Raw genomic sequence first — 22,342 nt, forward strand, 5'->3', positions numbered from 1 at the left:
TAATTAGTGGCAGAACCAAAATGAAAATCCATGTCTTTTATTCAAGGCTTCTTCTACTCTACTAGAGGTTCTTAACCTGGGATCCATGAATTTGACTTTTTTTAAGAAAATGTTTTGATAACTGCATTTCAATAGACTTGATTTCTTGGTAATTTTAGGTATTTTATTTTATGCACTCCGAGAAGGGGTCCATAGGCTTTACCAAATATCAAAAGGGATTCATGGGACCAAAAAGATTAAAAAACCCTGGACTATCCTATACGGCTTCAACATTTCCTCCATATTGAAGGGCAGGCCCAGCAGAAGAATAGATGTCATGACCTCCACACTGATAAGGGGCTGCATAGCATATGGAAAGTAAAGGTAAAGTGCTCACTGGTACTCAGCACCGTATCCTTATAATATCCAGGATTCACTACTTTGTCCTTCACTTTTCTAGAATATATGAAAATACAACCAGGACTGGGCTAGACTTTACAAATGTATTTTTTTTTTTTAAGTCTGAGAAAATTGACTATAAACAACATCTAGGGGTGGGAGAGGGCATGTTTTACTTGCTTAACTGAATAAACTATTTTTAAGAACTTAGAAATTTAAATATTTGTAATCCAAATAACTCTTGCTAATTTCTTTGGTTTGGGAATCTCCAGTGTGAAAACTCCCTCCAGCTCAACTCTTCTGCCACACACAGTGAGTGAGAGCACTGAAAAGTTAAATGACTTGTGAATCACCATGAGGCTCGTGCCAGAGCCAGGTTCTCTGCATTCCATTAGCCCAGCCTTCTATGATATGCTGTCTCTCCTCTTGCTAATTATACTTAGAGTGCTAGCAGTAATCTTTGATTAAAGCAGGCCTGGATTGGAAGAGAATGCACTTGAAAAAACTGTTATCTTCTAGTGATTTAACAAGTATTTACTGGACAACTATAAAACTAGTACAGGTAAAGCACTGTGTTAGTTGGGGATTCAGAGATGACCCATGTCTCCTCTTGACGCTAATATTTACTCTTTAGAATCCTATCTGATTTCTAACAAAACTCAAATGTTTCATGTATGGAGAAACAGAAAAGATGTAAAATTTCCATTTCACTTTCCTCAACACTCCTGTTGGCCAGCTTACAAATGTAATAATAGCGAAGTTACACAACTGAGGATAAAATTTCCTGGAACATTCTGTTCAATAAACAATAGATCAAAGCTATCATGGCTCAACTTTATGCCTTTGATTCTTACATATGGCATCCCTTTGGAGTCATTTCTTTTACTGATCTTAATTTTTCTCTTCCTCAGGGAAACATGATTAATGTTTAAAGTACAACCATCTGGAACTTGCCCCTTTCCAAATGAGAAAATTCAGCAGTCACATGCTTCATTTTAGGAGAGTCTGACAAAATTTCAGTCTCAGTTTTCTCTGTTTCCTCCCAGGTGAAAGGAATATACACTGGGAAGGCTAAAACTGATCTGTTGGCTTAAAAATAGTGAGGGAATCTATATATCTCAGGGATTTAACTCCTTCCCACAAGAAAACTGGTTTTCTCTTTCTCTGTCACTCTGAAGGTTAAAACATTTTCATGCATCTATTAATTTCACCTAGACAGAAAATTGAGCTACTACTTAACATAGTTGCAAACCCAGAATATGCGAATTTGCAAAAAAATAGACAGGTCACAAGTGTGAATTTCCAAAATTTAGACTAGTTGACTGGCTTCTTCTGAGAGTGTGAAAACATATGGCTGATTCCAAACAATTATTATTCAGAACAGAATCCAAAAACTCTCAAATGAATTTCTTAAAATAAGGCCTGGATTTTTACCGTTATCTTTGTGTGAAATTGTTCTTTGGCTCTAGACTTGTGTTCTCTATCATTAAACAGAAAGTATAATTAGTAATAGATTGTAAACTAGAAGGGCAGATTTAAATTTGTTAAAATTTCTGATTAAATCAGTACTCAATTATTAAGAGATTTCAGAGAAATGTTTAAGAGGAATTTGTTATTTTCTTTAAAGCCTCTTAAATTTTAGAAAGGATAAAAATTAACAACTAAAACTGATTTCTCTTAAATTCATCCCCCCGCCCAATGGTCACTGAATCTGTAGAATAAACAGGAAAAACCCACTTTTTTACTTTTGTTTTTTTTTAAACTCACAAGTATGCATAGTGAACCAAAATAAATTCCTGTATTGGCCGTATTATAATACATATCCTATTCTTCTTACTGAGACCATCACCTCTGTAAGGTGGTAGATAGCATCTTCTATCCTTTGGATTATAGTCATTATGTTCAATTAGGTTTTTAAAAGCTTCATTTTTACATCATTGTCATGATTGTACAAAGTTCTCCTGGACCTGCTTACTTCACTCTGCATTACTTCATGCAGATTTCTGTGAAACAGCCCCCCCCAATCATTTCTTACTGTATAGAAGTATTCCATTACATTCATATATCACATTTTCTCTAACCATTTCCCCAATGATTGGGTTCTCCCATTTGCAAAGAACTATTCAGTTCTTTGCCACCTTAAAAAGGGCTCCTGTAAATGTTTTTGTACATATGGGGTCCTTTTCCTCTCTTTTTGATCTCTTTAGGGGAAAGGTCTGGTGGGTAATGCTGGGCCCCCAAATACTCAGCATTTAGTAACTTGGTATGATTTTAAATTGCTTAGCAGAATGACTGGACCAATTCACAGCTCTCTCAACAGTGGATTAATGTTCTGAGGGACACTTTTCAGCTTTATTTCAAGAGATCTACTCCATGACTAGACCAACAACTATATTACAAGATGTAGTGAGGACTCTATCACTTCCTTCTTTAGGTCTCCATATCGCAGCAGGCTCTCATCCATTTGTTTCTTAAAATCAGTGAGAATTTAATGTATTTTCTTCATAAACAAAAGAGGCTTTGATCACTGGAACTTTCTATTTCTATTTGTTAAACCACATCTATAGCTGATGTGGTTCATTTGTCTAACTATGCATCTGTCCCTCCTTGTCTTGGTGCTTTTGTGTTCTATGCTCACAGCTTTTCTAAAAGTTCTTCTCCCAGAGAAGGTCTTTTTTGTTCTGTTTGTGGAAACTATTACTGGGCAAAGGACCCTTTTCTTGACAGATGAAATCTTTCCATGCAAACTTATAACGAAGGGTCTTCAGTCTCACAGCCCTCTTACCTATTGGACTCCCAAACTGGAAATTCTGACTCCAGCTAAAAACGGTTATAATGGAACTGTTTGCCTTTTCTCTGAAATCTTTCCCTGCTCTCAGCTTTGTTCAGCTTTTTTATTGAACAATCCTAACATCTATCTATCATCAAACCAGTGCTCCCTTCCTTAAATTCGCTTACATTTATTTTACACATGTTTATCTTTATGTAGGTTTTCTCCTTCCAATAGAATGGAAGCACCTTGAAGATATGGGCTACTTCATTTTGGGGTTTGTATCCCCAGTGCCAAGCACAGTACCTGGCATGTTTGTTCTTCATTCGTTTCAGCTGTGTCCAACTCTTCGTGACCCCATTTTTTTTTTTTGGCAAAGTGGTTTATAGTTTATTATTTATTATTTCCTTCTCCAGTCTGGCAATAGCAAACATTTATTAAATGCTTACTCATTAAGTAAGAAATTTCAGTCATTATATACCTTATATACATCTTTCCTAAACTCATCTGTTACTCAATTCAACCTTTACAACAGCCATTAAATATTTCTATCTCAAATGAGATAATAATTGTGAATACATTTAGCATAGGGCTTGGCACATAGTAAGCATGATAAAAAATACTTATTCCCTTCCCCTTCTTTTCTCTTCCCTTCCCAAAAATCAAAACCTTATACTAAGTCTTGGTCCTGTTCCTTCTAATATATTGAAATTAGTGCATCTCTTTCATAACATATGTTACATAAGGTGTTACTTTGAAAACAATAAGTAGCACCCTGAAATTTTGTATGCACATTATAGCTAAAGGAGGTCTTTTCTGCATTGGTTCTCTGTCTTATGCCCATGTTTCAAGATCAAAAATCTTTTCAAACCTTTTCAAAGAACAATGGAACTGATATGGGTATATAATACAAACAAACTTTAATTTATGGATTTCTTGGGTCCATTTTCATAATTATAAACCTTTCAAACTAGATGAAATCTTAAGAGATCATCTAATCCAATGCAGTAATCTTCCAATAATATAATCCAACTTAATTAATTTTATATAAAAGGAATTTAAGACTCTAAAAGAGTTGTCACCTGCACAGGAAATGAGCAAAGAGTAAAACTGCAAATAAACTCCATTTGCTCCAAAATTCTAATCTAGTGTTCTTTCTACTACATGTTGCCTCTGAAATAGGAACATTTTAGAGGGTGTTATTTCTACTCCTTGATCAACTTCTAGCTGTTAAAATCACTTCAGTAATTCTGCACCTTACTTTCCTTCCCTAAACAGACTGCTACAAGAATAAACCTTTCCCTGGGTATCTTCCTTGCCCATCACAATCTTCTGCCCACAGAAGGATCTGCTGTCCACAGTGCTGTTTCCCAAAGCCAGGTATCCCCAAAAGCAGAGTGGAAAGGGATCCTCACATCACTTCTCTAAACAAAGCCTAGTCATATAAAAAAGACCTAATAAGGAACTGGATTCCTCAAGTGTTTTGAAAACAATTAACTGCTCTACCTCATTGATGAAGTCTATATAAAGCCAGCACATGACTCAATTCCTGCATGTTTCCTCCATGTTAGTGCTTCAATTACTTTTTACAGAAGAAAGGGAATAAGATGGAGAATTAGGAAGACTCTGGAGTTCACTAAGATCAGAAGTGTTTTATTAAAGGAACAAAATGTTCATTTTAAAAGGTCAAATTCAGGGAACTTGTCTCCACCCCCCTCCCCTCCCATGGTCCTTATTCCTCCTACATCTTTCGCTAGGGTCTGTTGTTTGCTCAAAGGTAGTATTAATCGGAAATAGATATGATCGGGAGCAATTAAAAAAGCAATAGAATACATAATCTCTGCCTTATGGAATTTCCTCCATAGATGAGGAAAAGAGAAATTATATAGAAGAAAAAAAGACTTAAAAAATACCTTCAGTATATAAATGCACATATAAATATAGACAAGGGTAGTATTAATAAGTATGGGGGGTGGGGTGCAGTAAGTACAGCAAGAAAACATTCTGCAATGGGAGGAATGAAGTAGGAAGGTTCCCTGGAGGGAGTGATCATTACGATTACTCCCCTCTATTGTCCCCATTCTCTCTCCTATCTTCAACTTCTCCCTTTCTACTGGCTGCTTCCTTACTGCCTGTAAACATGTCCATGTTTTCCCCACCCTCAAAAAACCCTTACCTGTACTGTCCATATCTCTCTTCTCTTTTGTGGTTTATCTCCTTGAGATAAACCTTGCTTCCACTTGTTTTCCTCTCACCTGTTCTTAGACTTTCTCCTCTACTATATGGCTTTTGAACTTATCATTCAACCAAAACTGCTCTGTCCAAAGTTATCAATGATCTCATATTAAAATCTAACGGACTTTTCTTAATTCTCATTCTTCTTGACTTCTCTGCAATGTCTGTCACTGTCAATTAACTCTCTTAATACTCTCCTTTCTCCAGGTTTCCATGACACTGCTCTATCTTGGTTCTCCCTTTACTTATAAAACTGCTCCTGCTAATTGGTCTTTGCTGGATTTTTATCTAGGTCAAACCCACTAATGGTGGGTTATCCCTCAGGACTCTGTTCTAAGTCCTCTCTCCTCTTTCATCCTATTATGCTTGGTGGTCTCATCAGCTCCTGTGGATTCAATCATCATCTCTATGCTCAGATCTACTTACCTAGCCCCAATCTCTCTCCTAAAACTCTAGTTTCACGTCTCCAGCTGCCCCATTGGACAAATCAAATTGGATGTCACGAGACATCTGAAACTCAAAATGTCCCAAACTGAACTCGTTATCTTTCTTCTCAAACCCTCTCCTCCTTCTGAACTCCCCTATTGCTGTCAAGGGCAACACCATCCTCCTAACCACCCAGGTTTGAAACCTTGGTGTCATTCTCAAATTTTCATTTCTCTCCCTCCTATACCCAGTGTTATTAAATTTTCTTAATTTTTACCCACCTAACATCTTTTGTAAGCCAAAACATGCCTCATATTAGTCTTCAGCTTTTAAATCACATGAAATGGAGGAAATGAGCAGTAAGTGGTATGTATGAAGAGAAACGGAAAGTAGAAAGGAAACAAGCATTTATTAAGTGCCAACTCTATGCCAGGCATTGTGCTTTACATATCTTATCTCATCTGATCTTTGTAACAACCCTGAGAAATAGATGTTATTATAACATCCCCATTTTAAATATGAGGAAACTGAAGGAGACAGATATTAAGTGACTTGCTTATGGTCACAGAGCTAGTAAGTGAAGCAGGATTGGAATTCAGCTTTTCCTTCCTCTAGCTCCAGCACTCAATTCACTGAACCACTTAGGAATAGAAAGGAAACCAGAGATAGGAAAGCAGCCAACAAAAAGACTATCCTCTTTCTGGAAAGTGATAGAACGTAAGCTGGAGGTCAGCAATTTTTTTTTTCATTTTTGCATTTTTATCCTTCAGCCATAGCACAATGTCTGCAAAATAGCAGGCTTTGAGAAAAAGCATGTTGATTGGCTGAAAACTAGGACATTTTAAAATACTCAATCAGAGTTTTATCATAGTTAAGCTCAACTTAAATGTAAGAGGTGACCACTTTAGAACTCCTTTCCAGAACTGTGCTGCAGTGGCAATTTTACTCATAGTGTGTGATCTTAAAAGGAACTTGTGGATCCAAGCCTTTCATGTGATCAGTTGTACCTGATTTAGCCTGAAGACTATAGGAATGCATGGAGTAGTTTTAGCCAAATGGGAAAAACATAGGAATGCAGTGTGATCACTTCTAATGTTCATGTCTCACAACTCCACCCTTCCTCATCTCCCTATCATTTAACAAAAAGCAAGCAAAATACATAAGGGAGAAGGGGAAGAACTACAAGGGTAGTATTAATAAGTATAGGGGGTGGGGTGCAGCACATATAGCAAGAAAACATTCAGCAATGGGGAGGAATGAAGAGGAAGTTTTCCTGGAGGGAGTGATCTTTAAGGTCACTCCCTCCACTGTCCCCACTCTCTCTCCTATCTTCAACTTTTCCCTTTCTACTGGCTGCTTCCTTGCTGCCTGTAAACAAGTCCATGTTTTCCCCATCCTCAAAAAACCCTTACTTGACCCTATAGGCTACAGTCCATATCTCTCTTCTCTTTTGTGGTTTATCTCCTTGAGAAGGCCATCTACAATCAATGACTTCACTTGCTTTCCTCTCACTTATTCTTATGGCAATTAATTATAATAATTAAGGCAAATGTAATGATCCCTCTGAAATGCTTTATTTCAGAAATTGAAATAAAAATGAAGCTAACTTCTTAGGGCAGAAACTAGGGACTCTATATGCAGATGCAGCACCAAAGCTAGATAGTAATGAGCCCATATGGGCAGTAATGCTTATGAGAAATAAACATTCACCTCAGAGAGGAACTCTCCTTTGTACCGTGGGAGCAGTGAATGCTACTGGAATAAGCAATTTCCCTCCTTCCCCCAGCACTGTATGGCTTGCTCCTCCTCTTCTTTGTTTGTAAAAATTTTCCCCCACAGCAGGGGTGGAGATTTCATTCTCCAATATTTGGCTCCCACCTTTGCCAAACACATAAGACTTTCTTTGTTTTCTTCTTGTTTTTAAAAATCTTATCCCCACAGAATGCATGCCAAATCTACACTTCAACAATTCTCAAAGTTCATTTTTCTCTTCTATGCTTTCACCACTGTGTTTTCTTGTCTGCAAGCCCAGGAAAGGGATCATAGCTTTAGAGGATAGGAGAGGGCCCCTGGGGGGGGTCACCTTGATAAATGTACATTATGCTAAGTAAGTTCCCTTCAAAGCATTCTCAGTGTATGAAATATGTAAGTTGAAGAATAGATTCTACACCACTTGGAAATACTCAAGGAGGCTCAGGTGGGAGGAAAGAGGGAGAGTGGTGATTCAGTGCCAGCTTTGCCCTAATTAGACCAGTTAAACAAAGCTAAGTCACTGAATGTACACTTGCTAGCCTGACCACCAAGTTCAGGCTGAGACTGTCATCGCTGACTTAGGAAACCTCTGATCCTGGGAGGAAGAAGACGGTATTAAGATGCTTCGTGATAATTACCAAGAACCACCACCTCACCTCCCCAAGCTAGAGCTCCTTCAAGAATTCATTAAAAAGCAGTCAAATTTGCAAACTTCCCTCCTTTCCAGAACTGTTCACAAGCCTATGCCTTCTCTTCTCCTTTCGGTCCGATCAGAACAACAGAGCTTTAAAATTCAAAGCAAAGGATGCTGAGCAAAGGGATGACAGAACAGCAGAGTATCAGGGAGATGACTGGTCCTAGGATGGCTGCTGTACAGGCAGCTCAGTTTCAATCATACGAAGAAAAATCTCATGATCTTAGGTGTGATCAGCTCCCGAGCAGAGGAAAGGAGGTAACCTTGATGATTCTAACTAAACTAAGAAATAAATTCTCTCATTCCTCTCCCCACCCCTGCTGAGAGAAAGAGGGGGAGAAAGTGAGGGAGAGAGGAAGAAGGGGGAGGGAAGGAGGGAGGGAGAGAGAGAGAGAGAGAGAGAAGAGAGAGAGAGAGAGAGAGAGAGAGAGAGAGAGAGAGGGAGAGGGAGAGGGAGAGGGAGAGGGAGAGGGAGAGGGAGAGGGAGAGGGAGAGAGGGAGAGGGAGAGGGGGAGAGAGAGAGAGATCCCACCTCAAAAAATCTGGAATAGTCTTACCAGGAGTCAGCAAACTACTGCCTATTTTTAGTGTGAGTGAAGATTGGTTCTTTATATTTGTGAATAAACTTTTATTCTATTTAAAAATGTAAAAACCATTCTTCACTTTTAGTATGTACAAAAACAGGGAGCCAGATTTGACCTTGTCCCAGGGCACAAAATCTGCAGTAATCTGCAGATCTCTCTGGATTCTAAATGGTACAAAAGAGGCTAATGTACAACGCAAGCCAAGGGGCTGGCTAATGTTAATGCCAGATGAAATATTCACTTACTTGTATTCACTTGTGACTTAATGGTTGTGGTTTTAAAGAAACTAAACTTTTCATACCAGAAATGGGCAAAGGGGGGAAACTGGAGGGGAAATTAGAGGCAAAAGAGGGGTAAGAGGGAGAAATGAGGGAAGAAAAGAAAAGAGGGGAGCTGGAAGGAAAGGGAATGGGGAGGAGGAAGACCAAAAGAGAAAGGGGAATAGGAGAGGAAAAGGGGAAGGAGGATCAGGAAGAAAGATTTCCAAAGACTTTGCTTTGTACTATCTAATCTGACCTCATGGATAAGGAAGGGCTGAATGGCAGAGTCCAGGACTGCCTTCACTTTCAATTTTGACCTCAGAGGACTTACATACTGTCTTTAATATTACCTATAATATTTCAAGCAAGACAGGCTTGGCTACATGACAGGGTGCACTGCCTAAGCATTTCCACCATGTTTGTTCACTAACATGTCAATTGGATCCTCCTCATCATTAGCATGAATTAGCAAGTTCTTCTACATTCATTCAATATAACACTGCCAAATAGGCTGAAATACTTTGGAGAATGATGACCCTCTGAAGCATTTATTTCCATACACTGGTTAATGACAATGGGGCACATACAAGGACAGCTTGGAAGGAAAACCAACCATGTCCTGCTTTTAGGAGACAAAGATGATTGTGATCATGGCGTGACTTTATGAAGAAAGCAAGTGAGCGTTGCCAGACAAATAAACACTGAGGATGAAAAAAAAAATGAATATCATTTACCTCTCTCTGAGTCCAGGACAGCATGAAGAAACAGAGCAAAAACAGCAAGTTAACATTCACATTCACAGTGAGCGCAGGATTTTGGCATACAATGAAAAGCATTTACCACCCAAGCTTTTTCACCCACCTAATTACCACAATCATACTCCTTTCCAGGAGTTATTTCAGCTGAACTCAATCACACCTAAGTGTGTATTTTGGGCAGTGTACAACGAAGCCAAGAGAGTAGCTAAATTTACCAGGCAGCATACCAACGTGGGAAAGTAACCCAGCTTAGAATGTCATGGACAAACAGGGGACAAGTCTTGTAGTAAACATTCACATACTAAATAAACATTTGCATTCTTCTTATTCGCCCTCCCCTCAAAAAAAAAAAAGACAGTTGATATTTTTAAAACTTGTGAGATGTTAATAATAATAGCTAACATTTATATAGTGCCCATTATGTGCCAGGCACGATGCTAAATGTTTCACATATATTTTCTCATTTGATCTATACAACAACCCTGGACGTAGGTAATGGTATTATTCCCATTTTACAGGTGAAGAAACTGAGGCAAACAGAGGTTAAGTAACTTGTCTAAGGTCACACGATTAAGACTGGATTTAAATTCCAGTCTTTCTGACTCCAGGTTCACAACTACCCACTGTACCACCAAGCTGTCCCCAGCAGCTGAAATGATGTTATTACCATTTCAGACATTAGACGTGGATATTTCCTTTATATTTATTTTTTCATTCTTGTTGCTTGTGGATCTCCCTTTTGTACAAGTAAAGGAAGGGTTCATAATGGCATCCTCAGAATGGGATGACGGGGACAAAGTAGAGTTAGACAAAGTCTAAGAGAAGAGGTGAGACTTAGAAGACGTGGAGAGGTGAGAGAGAACTGCAAATAGGAGACCAACGGGATGACCAAAACATAGAGAGCAAGGAAATAGGAAGTGGTAAAGACTGAGGGAAAGAAAAAACAACGATGGAGCCAGGGCAGCAGCAACTTGGATTCCTCCAAGTCTTGAGTTTCATTGACAGGACTACACAGAGACTCACTGTTAACCCTGAACTCTGGGAAAAGGCTTTTAACCCACGAACCCATAATAAAATATTATTCTGTTCTGGTCAGCCATTAAATAAAGTCTAACACCAGACATCAGAAGTATGTCACAGAAATGCATCATACAGAGAGTTACTAAGATGGGCCCACACCATTAAAACATGAGAAAAAGGCAAAGTCTTCTTCATTACCAAACTTATCCATCAGAGAGGGCATGCACCTGTGGCTACCATGCTAGAATGCTGAGCTCTAAACAGGGTGGGTTAAAACAGAAGGTAAATATAGCCCATCATAATCATGGTTCCACCAAGCATGCCTTAAACAAGTGTTTCAATTATACAAGGACTGGATAGCATCCCTGAATGGGCCATCTTTCTCTATTATGGGTGGTTTTTTCTTTTAACTTGGTGTCTATGAACTTAAAAAAACCTATTGATAATCATATTTCAAAAAATCAGTTTCCTTGGTAATCCTAAGTATACTTGATTTTCTGCATTTAAAAATATGATTCTGAGGTACATTGGCTTCATCAGACTACCAAAGAGGTGCATAACACCCAATTCATAGCTCCATAGCACATTGGCTCTTTGCCCTTAGGAGTCAGTCTGTAGGAGAAGGCAGCTCAGTGGGTAAAAAGAGGTTAGAATTCAGGTGTGTACATAGTGGCTCTGTTATCCATTAACTGGGGGATCATGGGTAAGTCAACTAATTGCTCTCAGTATCAGTTTCTTCATCATAGGTATACAAATATTTCTACTATTAAACATCTATCAAGGCTGTACAAGGAAAGTACTTAAAAGCCCTATGTAAATGAAATGTTACTGTTGTTACCAATGTCAGAACATCCACCCATTTCGCTAACCCACCAACTGTCTATTCCTCTTGCCTTAAAGACCAACTTATTGTAGATTCCTGTCTTCCACCAAGCAGAACAGAGCTAGCAGGGGCATCTTGCTGGGCAAGGAATGACAGCTCTATTTTCATGGGATCTTGACTTTAGAGCTGATCGGGTACCTTTGAAGCTACGCAGTCCAACCCCCAGTGTTTTGTAGATGAGCAAACAAAAGCCCAGAGAAGTGAAGTGACTTGTACAGGCTCGCCCAACAGGCCCTGTCTCATTTCCAGTCCACTGCTCTCTGCTCCAGCACCACCTCCTGGAATGATGTCCAGAGTCCAGTGGCCTCTCAGCACGCCTGGAGCCGAACAGATGGTGACTAGGGCTGAGGCAGTGGTGTAGAAGAAGACCAGCTAAGTGCTTTTGTTTCTAAGTTCTGAAAGGGTACCACACCAACAGCTGTCACCTCCCACCGGGAGAGGACTTAAGGAGAGCAGCTGGATGTCCTGGAGCTCATTGGATTAAAAATAGTCCTCTCAGTGAGCTTTTGTAGTGGGCACCTCATCATTTAACACAATTACATAAGTCGTGCACTGTGCTCTGATCTTTCCAGGCAACAGTGTCTCCACAGTGGGCCTGTTATACCCTGACTAGACAGTCATCCTCTCAGGGACTTCTGGGTAGAAGTCACTTTTTCATCATCTAGGATCACAGATTAAATGCTGGGGGAGACAGGGCAGGGAAGAAAAGGTAAAAAGGAAAAGGTAAACCTGAGATCCCAGAGCAGAGGTTATGTAATATTTTTTTTATCTGTCATAGACCCCCTTGGCAGTCTAGTGTAGCTTATGGACCTTTTCTCAGAATCACATTTTTTGAATTCATAGAAAAAAGACGTTGAATTACAAAAGAAACCCATTATACTGAAATACTTACCAGAATATTTTAAGAAGTTCCTGGACCCCAGGTTAAGAACCCATAAATGAGAGGCTATCTAAGCCAATCATTTCCTTTTACAGATGAGGAAAGTGAAGAGATTGGTTCAAGGGAATAGAGATGCTCGGTTGTCCAGCTCCTCTGACTCCAAGGCCAGCATTTTTTCCTATTACTTCATGTTGCTTCCATCAGCCTAGAGCCACTTCAGGAGCCATTATGAAGGCATGAGGGCAGGCTTAACAGCCTGGCAATAGAACCCTCTGGTCAAAACTAGGACACATCCTTTCCCTTCCCCCTTAGATGGGAAACACTGCTGAGGGGGAGAGAGAGAGTGAGTGAGTGAGAGAGTGTGTGTGTGTGTGGTGTGTGTGTGTGTGTGTGTGTGTGTGTGTGTGTGTGTGTGTGTGAAGACAGGGAGGTTACCTTGGAGTTTAAAGTGTATGGTGGGGGCAGTCAGGTGATGAAGTGCATAGAGCACTGGTCCTGGAGTCAGAAGGACCTGAGTTGAAATCTGACCTCAGATATTTAGTAGCTGTGTGACCCTGGGCAACTCACTTAACCCTGATTGCCTTCCCACCCCCCAACAAAGCCTACCCAAAATAAAAAATATATTTGCTGGAGAGGTTTCTATGGGCTTATCAGGGCTAGGCTGCAAAACTCAGTAGAAAACTTTTGGAGAAGGTAACCTAATGTGGGAGCTAAATGAACCCTGGGGAACTTGGATCATTCACACTCACTGAGTATTCGACAAATATTTATCAAGGGACTATATGTTATATGCAAGACATTGAATGGAGTAAACTCTGATCAGTGCCCTCAAGGACCTTATAGTCAATTAGTGAACAGTGAGGAAAATAAAACTTGGCTAATGCTTCACTTACCCTAGATGGGAGAAATAAAGGCAGTGGTCCTGACTACTCCCCTCCTACCTCCTCAGACTAACTACATTGTTTTCTTCTCTGTATTAAAGTAAAGTTTTAGCATTCTACTATTTCAGACAATATGTATGATGAGCACAATGATGAGATTTGACCTGATTTACCCACAGTACCTTGCATAGAATAAGAAGGTACTTGCTTAATATTTGTGGAATGAATGATGCTTGTGACCTTTATACTGGATTTATCTCTACAGATCGGTCTCAGGGAGACACTGTGGTATTGCAGAAAGGGTACTGGCTGGGTGGTCGTCAAGAGAGCCAGGTTCTCACCTTAGCTCTGTCACTAATTAACAGAAAGATTTGGGCTCAGTCATTTAAGCCATCTGGACCCCTGTTTTCCTCATGTATTAAAATGAAGGAGTGGAACTAGATTATTGATTTTCAAAGTGTCAAGGACATCCTTTACAGGGAGTCTGCAAGGTCAAAACTATTTTCTCTAAGACATTTTAACTTCTAATACAGTAAATATCTATAAATATAAGGCACCCAAACAAGAGTTCTTAGAGGGATCCTCAATATTTTTTAAGAGTATAAAGAGGTCCTAAGACTAAAAAGTTTGAGAATCTGTGCAATGCTGTCATTCTTTTTTTTTTTGGAAGCAATTGGGGCCAAGTGACTTGCCTTGGGTCACACAGCTAGTGTGTCTGAGGCTGGATTTGGACTCAGGTGTTCCTGATTCCAGCATCAGTGCCCTATCCACTTCAACAGCTAGCTGCCCCACTCATGCTATCATTCTAATATCCATGACTTCTCAAGTGCTCTGACTCCTCACATAAAGTCACTTTGCCAATCTTTGGTTTTTTGGTGGCATTCTTTCAAAGTGCACAATGAAATTCCTTAAGACTAACAAAAAGAAAAACTATCTATTATGCCACAAAAATGCATTTTGTTTTTTCAGCTAATACTCAACCGTAGAGAACTGACAATAGATTCTAGGCTCACAGTTGAAGAGTTGGGACTTCAGAAATCTGGTCCAAGCTGCTCACTCTACCAATGCAGTCCTGAAGGGACGTTGATTTCCCCAAGGTCACAGAGGCAGTAAATACCCAAATCCAATAACTCCAAATCTAGTGCTCTTTTCACCTACAAGTCTCATCAAAGCAGCCACGTAAAAGGAAGTAGAAAGGATCTTGGTATTAACTTCCACTCAAGATGACTCTGAGACATTGCTATCCTTTTTTGGACTCTGTGACTGATACGGGTTCTTTTGCTTACACTGTGGAAAATATCTTCTATGTTTCTTTCACTTTATACAGAAAAAGCAGTATTGATGAGTATTTTCAATTAGTCAAGTACAAATTCAATGATATAACAAAACTGATACATAAGCAATATCTTTTCCAGAAGGCAGACATTAAAAAAGTAAAACAAGAAGCTTCCAATAGCCTTACATGCCAAACTTGTCCAGGAAGATTCTCTTTTGATTGAAGGTGACACTTGATTTTAATGCCCCAGAGAAAACTTATCATTAATAAAGATTTCTCCAAGTGATATTCCAAATATCATTCAAAGCCATTAGGATCACGACTGTCTTGCATAATTAGCTCCCCATGTATATCTACCAGAGAAATTCCTCAACTCAAACTTGTTCTGTGCAACTGCTAAGACTAAAAGAAGTTAAATTTAGAGCTAAACACATTCTTATTTTTCCTTTGCTATGTAAGAATCTAGCATGAAAAAGTAAAGAAACTGATGCTATGCTAGGCTGAATAACTCATTGCCTCATCAGGATGTTCCTGATAGCTACTTGCGATGCAGGGTAGAAACGTAATTTGTAATGTTTCCATTGAAAAAAGCCAACTCCCTTACCTGAAAGAAGAGAAATGCTTGGCATTTGTTATTGTATAGCCAAATTACTAAGAAATTCTTCATAAAAACACCAGAAATGCCCTCCATCAGCCAACTGGGAACAAACAAAGCAGACATTCAGCCGTTCCATTCCCTCTGAGGCTCCAAGCTCAGATGCAACTCCTAGCCAGTGCTTTCCACTGCTGGCCACATGGATGTAAAAACTTGATCTCTTCGTCTGCACACCTCTTTGTGAATGTTTGCCTGGATCACTGCGGACTACTTTGCTTACAGCCTCTTATAGTATTGAACCTGGTCAGAGATAACTTGTATTGTCTCTTTTTATCAGAGTTCAGAGGAACCTCAGAGGTGTGGACCTGAACAAGAAGCCCCCCGCCCCTGCCCCCTTCACAACCAACCCCCCTCTGCCCCCCGCCATGAAGTCTGATCTGCCTCTGTCTGATGACACCTCCAGTGACCCAGCAGCCACTGCCTCCCAAAAGAGGCCCATTCCACTTTTGGATAGCTGTAACTGGTTGGGAATTTTTCCCAATATCAAGCCCAAAGGACGCTCTTTGCAACTTCAGTCCATTACTTTTAGTTTTTACCTTTTGGTGTTCTAAGCAGATTAAGGATACAGATAGAAAGAGCTTACTCCAGCACCACACACACGCTTAAGAAGTGCCAATAACAATGATGAGACATTGACAGGGAGTTAACCCTCTAAGGCTTATCTATCCAGCAAACATGAAATCCATAAGTGAGGGATTCTTAACCTGGTGTTTGTGAACACCAAAAGATGTTGTGATGACTGTAGTTGGATGGAATTGATTTTCTTTGTAATCCTTTGCCTTTTCATTTATGCACTTAACATGATTCTGAGAAGAGGTCCTTAAGTGTCACCAGAATGCCAAAAGGGTCCCTGACCAAACCAAGGTTGAGAATGTCTTTCCTAGAGCTTTCCTATATAAAGATCATTTCTAACCAGGACTAGGAAGCGTCCAGGAGGGATAGTTGTGCCTGGTGAATGACTGGTGCTTAAGAAGTACCAAAGAGGTCTTGAGCGTAAAAGTTTAAGAAAAGGAAATATGAAAACACGCCACAGAGCGAGGAGTAAATCACAGAGGCTTATACGCCACTTTACACGTTTCCAAGCGCTGTCCTACATGTCACATCATGCTGTCCTTTGTGTCAGCAAACAGGCTAGCAGATCATGCCCACATAACGAGAATTTAAAGCAAAACAAAAACCAGTGAGAAATAAAAGATTTAAAACAAAGTTGGGCACAGCTCTTCGTGGCTGGGTGACAGATATACATCTCTACACAGAGGACTTTGTCACGGAGCTTTCTGAGAAGACCAGACAGCAACATAGTCTGCTGGAAGGGAAAGAAGGGCATGACAGAGGAACTAGACTGTCTTTGAAAGGAATGGAATTGACAGAGGTTTCAGCTTTCAATTATGCCCAATTAGAAAACTGTTGTTTTGGTTATTGGAGTCAAAAGAAAGCATACATTTCTCATTTAATGCTCAAAGGGTGTGTATAAACTTCCAAATCAAGGAAAAGGAAGGTAAAAATTGGTAAAATAAGCCCTACTTGTGAAATTGTGTAAGCAGAGACATGAAAAAAAAAATACAACACCAAATAAGTTTGTATGGACAGTTCTCACTTTACATATTATAAAAATTTTGACTTTACATTAAAAATTCTGAAAAAAAAATGCACATTCCAAAAAAATCCCACCTAGAATAACTTTACAATTCTCTCAGTTCAGCGCTCTGTGGCCTCCCACCAAAAAAGAAACAAACAAAACCCACCAAATGAAAGCAGAACAGACATGTGGAACCAGAGCAGGGCTTGGCTTGAGACTTCAGGCACCAAGACAGGACAGCTTTGCTCCATTCTGCCCACCCACCAACATGTCCAGCTCAGGGTATCTGTCTTTCATTGGTCAGCACTCAGTACTGGATGTCTGCCCCAACCTCCATGTGTCACACATCCTTGCCTGTCTGTGTCCATGTCCAGCCCCCACATGCCTGCCTCCCCCTCCCCCACTCCCATGCTGTTCTCACTTCCAGTCAGGCCAAAGTGATTGGTCCCAGCCCTTACATGTTCCTTCTTCTGCTTTTGCTTCTCTTGGCCCCCTTTCTGTAGCAGAGACACTTGTACTCAAATGTAAGTACTGAAAGGACTTTCTTTCTCACATCCATGGGCAAATTCACCTTACATAGAGATCTGCAGAGTGGAGCATTTATGTAAAGGGAGAACTGTTAGTAATTCACACAGGGACAGGGAGCTTGAGAGCATGTTGAAGACTGCTACGCAAAGAAGGCTTGAGACACCTGGCAAGGCACGTTGGGGCACCCTGCCAAGGAGTCTACCTAAGACAAACTTGAGCAAGTTCAGCAATTCAAGTGAACCAAGGCAGCACATCTGATTCTTAGGAGATTTATTCTGAATCCTACTTTCACTGACTTACTCCTCCTTCATGTTTTCTCTCAGATGTCGAGTCGATTATGACTACACGGTCAACTGAGATGTGTTTAGGATCCTTGGGACAAACAATCTTAAATGATCAGAAATCCTCACAAATCATCTCTATTTGGCTTCCTTCCTTCTTTCCTTCCTTCCTTCATACTTCAAGGAATTATGAAGCCATACTATCAAAGTTCAATTTAGGAAGCACTGAAAATCACCCAGCTTCCCTATGTCATCACCTCACTCAGCAGCACAGGGTAAAAAGCACACAAAACTGGCCTCTGAAGCCAGGAAGACTGAGTAAAAGTCCTGCCTCTGTCACATCTAGGCTGTGTGACCCTGTGCAAGTCATTTAACCTCTCTATGCCCTAAACAACTCACAAAGACTATAACTGGCACAAAAAAAAAAAAAAAAAAAGATGTCCTCTGAAGTGGGTTGCCTTATCTGGAAGTTCCTTACATGAATGAAATGACCAGTGCAGTCCCCATTTCTACCTCTACTCATGATTTTTCTCTACTTCTCATTCTATACAGTAAATTCAATTAAATCATGAACCTCTTATCTTAGCTGAATGCACATATATGCGCTCTCAAACTCAATGTATTGATCGTATTTTGGTTTGGAGGTAATAATGATGTCACAGAACCTCTGAGTGAAATGGAACCTCACAGGTGATCTAGTCCCACCTATAACTGAACAAGAATCCATTCTACACACTCTTGAAAAGTGGACATCCAGTCTTTGCTTGAAGGCATTAAGTGAGCCAGGGTGGTCCATTTTATACCGGCATCATTTAACATCTCTTCCTATATGGTAGTAAATTAGACAGTCCTTAGGGGCTGGAACAAACAACCTTTTGCCTAAACAATCTTACTGAGTGAAAAACTACATTTCAAAACTATAATAGACACTGAATACTAGAAAACAAAGGGGCTTTCCTCTATGCTATTTGGTTATGACAACAGGAACTTGAAAGCAAGTTTAATTTTGGATAAATGAGAGTTGACTATATTTCTTCTTTTTAACTACATTACGATTTTTTGTTATCATGTGATCCGAAACAATACTTTGGACAGCAACTGACTCATTAAACGTTATTACCTCTTGAGAGTCTATTTGAAAGCAGTGCAAATGTACGCCTTCCCAGTCCTCTCCGTGGTAAACAACACTAACTTTTCCTGGGGTTTAAGATGATGCTTTTTCCAAAACATTTATCAAAGTGAAAAACAAATTCTCTTCTCCCCAAGAAAATGCTCTATAAATTCCTTCAATATGCAGATCAATAACATGATTGACTTCTGGGGTCATCTTCCTGACTCCCACCCTAAGAGAAATCTTTTCGCTTACCAATTAGGATGAATGAATGCATCAGCCTGGATGGTAAGATTATTAATAAAGAAGCCTCATCATAACATACATGCACCAAAGAATGGGATTAAAATTCGCTATAATGTCAGAAGACTTACTCTCTGGGTTTGCTTTGAATAAACATGTAACCTCCCTATTCAGTAAGTTTACTTTTTGTAAGTCACTCTCCTCCTATATCATCTTAAAGAAATAAATGAAAATAATAATAATAATAAAGCTTTCAACCAGAGAACTGAAAGGAAAACTCAGTAGAAGGGACTCATGAGTCACATATGTGCCTACTGGATTCTTGGAATCCAATTTCTGAGAATCTTTCCAGGTTTTCTGGACGATGACTAGATAGCTTGAAGGGAGTGGACTTAGCTGAAGCTCCATACACAGGTGAATTACTTCTTGCTCCAAGTGTGCTGCTTTAACAAATACAAAAACATGAAAATTCAACTTCATTTATGTCATTCATATAACAGTCTTAACTAGGTGTCCTAACAGGTAGAGTCAAAGGCCCCAAACTGCTCCAGCAAATTTTTATCAGTCTGCAAAAGTTTTCCAAACAAAAGTCCTTTCTTCTTTACGACACAATCTAAACACTTTAAAAATTCAAACAGTGACCAACTGTTCTTCATCTCAAGCCTCTCGGGTAACTCCCAGGTCCTATTTCTTGAGCTTCCTAGGAGCTGAAGCTACAGAGAACTGGCTCAGTCCATAGTAGAGAATTTAGTGGTTAGTGATCCATAGTAGGATTTGGTTGGGTTGAGAAACCACCAACTTTATGACATCTGAAAGCCCATTTCAAAGCCCAACAGCATGAGAATGAAGGAAATCCAAATATTTAGAAATGGAGCATTTGCAGGTAACTGAGCAAAGAGATGCAAACTTGGATATGACAGAATCAGGTTAACTGAGTGCACAAACGTCTTGTTGCTGCTCCAGTTCCCTGCAGTTATTTAGGCCATCATAATCTAGTCATCCCTGTACATACATGAATACTCTAAGACAACTGGGAAAGGCCTTGGAAAGCCTGGCAAGTGCAATCCCTCAGTTCTTCCTCATCTGCTTATGATACCAATTACAAAACTTTTAACGGGCTACAATGCTGGTTCTAAGAAAGGAAAACACAACAAAATATGCTCAGCATTAACATTTGCAAGTGCTCCACACTCAAGTTTCCAGACTACAGTTCTCTAATAACCAAAGCATTTGAACTTTTTGAAGTTCACAAGCCTAAAGAAGCTATAGAAAGAAGCACTTTTGAATTGAGAAAGGAAAAAGACAACAAAAACTAAAACACTTTAACTTTATCTTTTGTGGATATAAGGAAAACAAGGTACAGAATTAAAAAATGGTTGCCAAAAATAAATAAATATTTTTAAAGAGCTTGCAGAACCATTTGCAGAGGTACTAAGGTCATTTCTTTACAACTAAAGAAAAGAATAAGTTACCATATAAACTTAGCTGTTACTCTGACAATCCTGGTTAGTCCCAGAACTTCTTTCCAGGGGACAGTTGGTGCTTAAAGAAGAATACCTTAAAAAACCATCACAAAGGGTTGATCATCTAACTGGGGAATGGATAGCGTGGTTTCACACAATTTAAGTCATGAAACAATTACATTTCCCATTTTCATCTATCCGATGAAGCCATGAGATGTGGTGGAAAGAGCCATGAGATCTGGGTCTTCAGTCCTGGCTTCCCCATGGTGACTATGTGACCCTGGGCAAGTCACCTCATCTCTCTTAGTGTTCCTTAGTGTTTTCTTCAGCTATGAAATGTGGAGGATGAATTTACAGTTCCCCACTCAGTATTGCTGTGACGATTCAAAGACATATGCACATGAAAACAGTCTTGTAAAGTATGAAACATGACTACAGCAATTGTGATGACTATGGAGTAGAGCAAACACTCAGTCATTCCAAGAGAATGGTGAGGCAACATGATTTCAAAATAACCTAAGCAAGAGAGGAGAATGGGCAAATGCACAAATAGCAGTTTGGAATCTAAAATATATAAAGTTCCTTGCAAACTTCAAAGCACGCTACAGTGTCTGCTACCACTGCTCCAGCTGGTGCTGCTCCTCCTGGGAATGCCTTCTCATGCACAAGAGTAGGAAACGCTCAGGTGAAAAACTCACTGTGCAACAAACTCAGAGTCCTATCGCTGAAAACTGCTGTCCTACTCTACCTTGGTTTTTATTTCTGTGCATTTACTACATGAAGACAATACTGCAAATACATTCCAGAGGGGCACAGAAATCTGGCTTCATAGTAGAGCCAGAAGTTATAATTTAGATCTTAAAAATGGAAAATGAAATATTTTTATGCTTCATGGTTTCCTCTCTCTCTCTCTCTCTCTCTCTCTGTCTCTCTCCTTCCCTCCCTCCCTCTTCCTCCAAATAGCTAAGTTGTGTTTTCTCGTCAGTTTTATCCACCTCAGTCTAAATTGCTTAAAGGTGATGCACAGAAAAAGAAAAGGACATACTGCAAGCTAGTAGCCCACATTTATATTTTATTACAAGCAGCACGATAGAGAGAGCACTGAGTCAGGAAGACCCAAGTTTAAACCCATCCTCAGACACTCACTAGCTGTGTGACCCCAGACTAGTCACTTGATCTCTGTCTGCCTCAGTTTTCTCATCTATAACTATGAATAATAATAGCACCTCCTCCTCATAATAATTTTCCAGGTTATGTTGTAAGGATCAAATAAGATACTTGTAATGAACAAACCTTAAAGAACCATATAAATGCTATTATTATTTGCCAGTTAGAAAAATGGGTTTCTATGTACACAACAGATTTGACCCTTAAATGCTCTGAATAGGGGACAGGGGTTAAAAAAGGTTGAAATTATTAAAATGGAACAAGTCATCTCTTGATTATCCAAGGAAGGAGAAGTAAAACTGAGCTTTATTTTAAACAAGAGTTTCCCCTGTCAAAGTTTTTTCAGAAATCCTAGTAAGTAGCAAAGGGAAGTTTCAGTTCCTGCCACAGAGATGTCAATGAGTTATGAAATGGCCACCAAGGAGCCAGAAAAGGAGAGAGAGGGAAGTGGGGAATCTCAGGGCAAGCTCAGACTGGATAATCAGCACCAGAGAAGGAGAGAGCTTACTGGCTAGGGA

General features: G+C 39.7%; 1 protein-coding gene across 6 annotated transcripts in view; it reads right to left on the bottom strand.

Annotated features, from left to right (window-relative positions):
* Positions 1-22,342, bottom strand: part of APBB2 (amyloid beta precursor protein binding family B member 2) — a 419,709-nt gene that overhangs the window by 23,354 nt on the left and 374,013 nt on the right. Inside the window, exon 1 of one of the 6 annotated variants that reach the window (XM_072620574.1) lies at positions 9,834-21,584. The exons of the other annotated variants lie outside the window; for them this stretch is intronic. Within the exon in view, the coding sequence (XP_072476675.1) occupies positions 9,834-9,889 (56 nt within the window). The 5' untranslated portion in view covers positions 9,890-21,584. Of the gene's footprint in view, positions 1-9,833; positions 21,585-22,342 lie in introns of those variants that run through there. 6 annotated transcript variants of the gene reach the window in all.

The sequence above is a fragment of the Notamacropus eugenii genome, chromosome 6 (assembly GCF_028372415.1).
Source record: "Notamacropus eugenii isolate mMacEug1 chromosome 6, mMacEug1.pri_v2, whole genome shotgun sequence".
Classification (NCBI taxonomy): Eukaryota; Metazoa; Chordata; class Mammalia; order Diprotodontia; family Macropodidae; genus Notamacropus; species Notamacropus eugenii.